Source organism: Pteropus vampyrus, unplaced genomic scaffold (assembly GCF_000151845.1).
Source record: "Pteropus vampyrus isolate Shadow unplaced genomic scaffold, Pvam_2.0 Scaffold449, whole genome shotgun sequence".
NCBI lineage: Eukaryota > Metazoa > Chordata > Mammalia > Chiroptera > Pteropodidae > Pteropus > Pteropus vampyrus.
The window spans coordinates 84,579-86,873 of NW_011889230.1; the positions used below are offsets into that span (position 1 = coordinate 84,579).

The window sequence follows — 2,295 nt, forward strand, 5'->3', positions numbered from 1 at the left end:
GTTTAGGCGGCTTAGTTAGAAGAATAAAGCCATCTGCTCCATGGAGCAAATGTGTGCGTATCATTCTTAAGAGAAGAAGTGCAAATTGGTGCTGATCGGCGCATATCCCAGAAGTATAGCCACTGCGTGTTGCAGTGGACCCTGATCCACGCGCTCCGCTCAGAGTTCGGAGTCTGCAAAGAGCAGACGGTGCTGCATTTTTCTCCAGAGCTTTGTAGGCAACGTGAAACTTACAATCGTCTCTGTGTCTTGGAGGTTCTTGAAAACGAAGCACTGTCAGAATCATGAACAGGATACATGGCCAGAAGAATTCAGCAAGGGAAAGGACCTGGGGAAGTTGTCAAAAAGATTAGTGCCTGAATAAACTGCAAAGCGTTAGGACGTCTCCGTCCCTTGCAGGATGGTACATTGTCCCGCCCACCCTCCTTTAATGGAGGCCATTGCCATCCGTCCTACGGGCCTCTGAGAACAATCATGTGAGGCGGGCGCACAGGGAAGGCCCCAGGTCACATGTCACCATATTCGGATCTATGACTGTGTCACCCCTTGGCCTCCTCCCACCAGACCTGACTTCTGTTCCTTCCCTTTTCTCTACATTTTTGTTTATTGTGTACTGTGTGACACTCGAGAAATTAACCAGTAAGTAACTTCGTCCATATTTCTCGCGCTCCGACAAATTATGTTTATTTTTCTAATTACTTTAACATTCCCGACCTGTCTCTTCTCCCAGGGTTGGTGGTGGCCCGTGCTTCCCTTCACTTTATAAATATTCCCAGCATTGCCACATGAGGTTCATAACTCTCATCTTCCTGGTCGCATGACATTTTTACCAAATGGATAGGCTGTAATTCTCATTGTCCTATCAGTGGACATTTTTATGTATATATCGTTTTTCTATTGAACTATTTTCTTGAGATTGGAACAAACTCCTAAAACTCAGATTATTGCAGTCAAATCTCTTGACACAGACTACAAAAGAGCTACCCATAAAAATTGCAATCATTTGCATGATCCTGAATTTTCAAAGCCAAAAGAAAATGAACTTCCACTGACACATGGAATACAATTACTTGGGAAAGAAGCACCATCTGCAAGGCATAGCCAGTGAAAAACTAATTAATAGAAAGTCCTTAATTATCATAAGATAATTTTTACTGTCATCATTCTTCACTAGTCTTTATGGTGGATAATGTTCTCTATCAACTGCTGCTCAAATCATTTTACAAATGCAAAACTTTATAGCCAAACACGAAACAGCCAAAGCACTCAGCGCTGCACAAACAGAAGCGTGAGTGAGCACAGACGGGGTCAAGGGTGCCCGGTCCACCGCTGAAGGACGGTCCTCCCGCCAGGCTCCCCGTCACGATGCTGTGAACCGAAATGAACTTCTAGCCACTTAGCTCCTCCGTGCTCTGAACTGCCTCGGCCGCGTCTTGCCTGTCTCAGCCATTCCCAAGAGTAAAATCACTCGCCCAGAGGAGACACGACCGGAGCAGTTTTCTTAATTCATTTAAACACACGCGCACACACGCACACACACACACACGCACACACACACCACACACATACACACCTACACACATACACACACCTACACACACACACCACACACACACACATACATACGCACACCACACACACCACACACATCCACACGCATGCACACACCACACACATACATGCACACCAGACACACGCATACACAACATACTACACACACACGCTACACACACATACACACCACACACACCACACACACCACACACACACACACACACACATACACACACCACACACATCCATACGCATGCACGCACCACACACACCACATGCACACACATAACTAATGTTTTTGAAATCAGTTTTTCATAGTGGCACTTACTGTTCTGCCTCGTTATTTCAAAGACCACATAATAATCTAGCATAGAATTTCATTTATTAAGTCGATCACCTAATTATGGAGATTTGCAAGGTTTTCGGTTGGGGCCAAAGCTATCATGAGTTTCCTGCTTGGCTGACTTTCCCAAGCACACCTCTGAGGTGTCGTTACTAAATGAGATTCCTGAGTCAGAGTGAATATGATTTCTAATTTAGATTTTTAATTTGGAGAAATATAACAAAAATGCCCTCGACGAAGGCTCAACCAGTCGTTATTTATTCTAATTATTCTCAATAGCATCTGCGATGAATGAACTTTTAAATTTCTGTCAAAGTTTTGCCAAACTGATATGCAAAAAACAATTTCTTTAGTTATGAAGATCAAGCATTTTTCATAAGTTAAGTACGTACAATTCC

The 2,295-nt window shown here is 43.7% G+C and overlaps 1 protein-coding gene across 1 annotated transcript in view; it reads right to left on the minus strand.

Annotated features, from left to right (window-relative positions):
- Positions 1-2,295, minus strand: part of ABCA13 (ATP binding cassette subfamily A member 13) — a gene marked incomplete at its 3' end in the record, with an annotated part of 90,591 nt that overhangs the window by 80,678 nt on the left and 7,618 nt on the right. Inside the window, exon 2 of the mRNA XM_023524172.1 lies at positions 189-328. Within this exon, the coding sequence (XP_023379940.1) occupies positions 189-328 (140 nt within the window). The remainder of the gene's footprint in view (positions 1-188; positions 329-2,295) is intronic.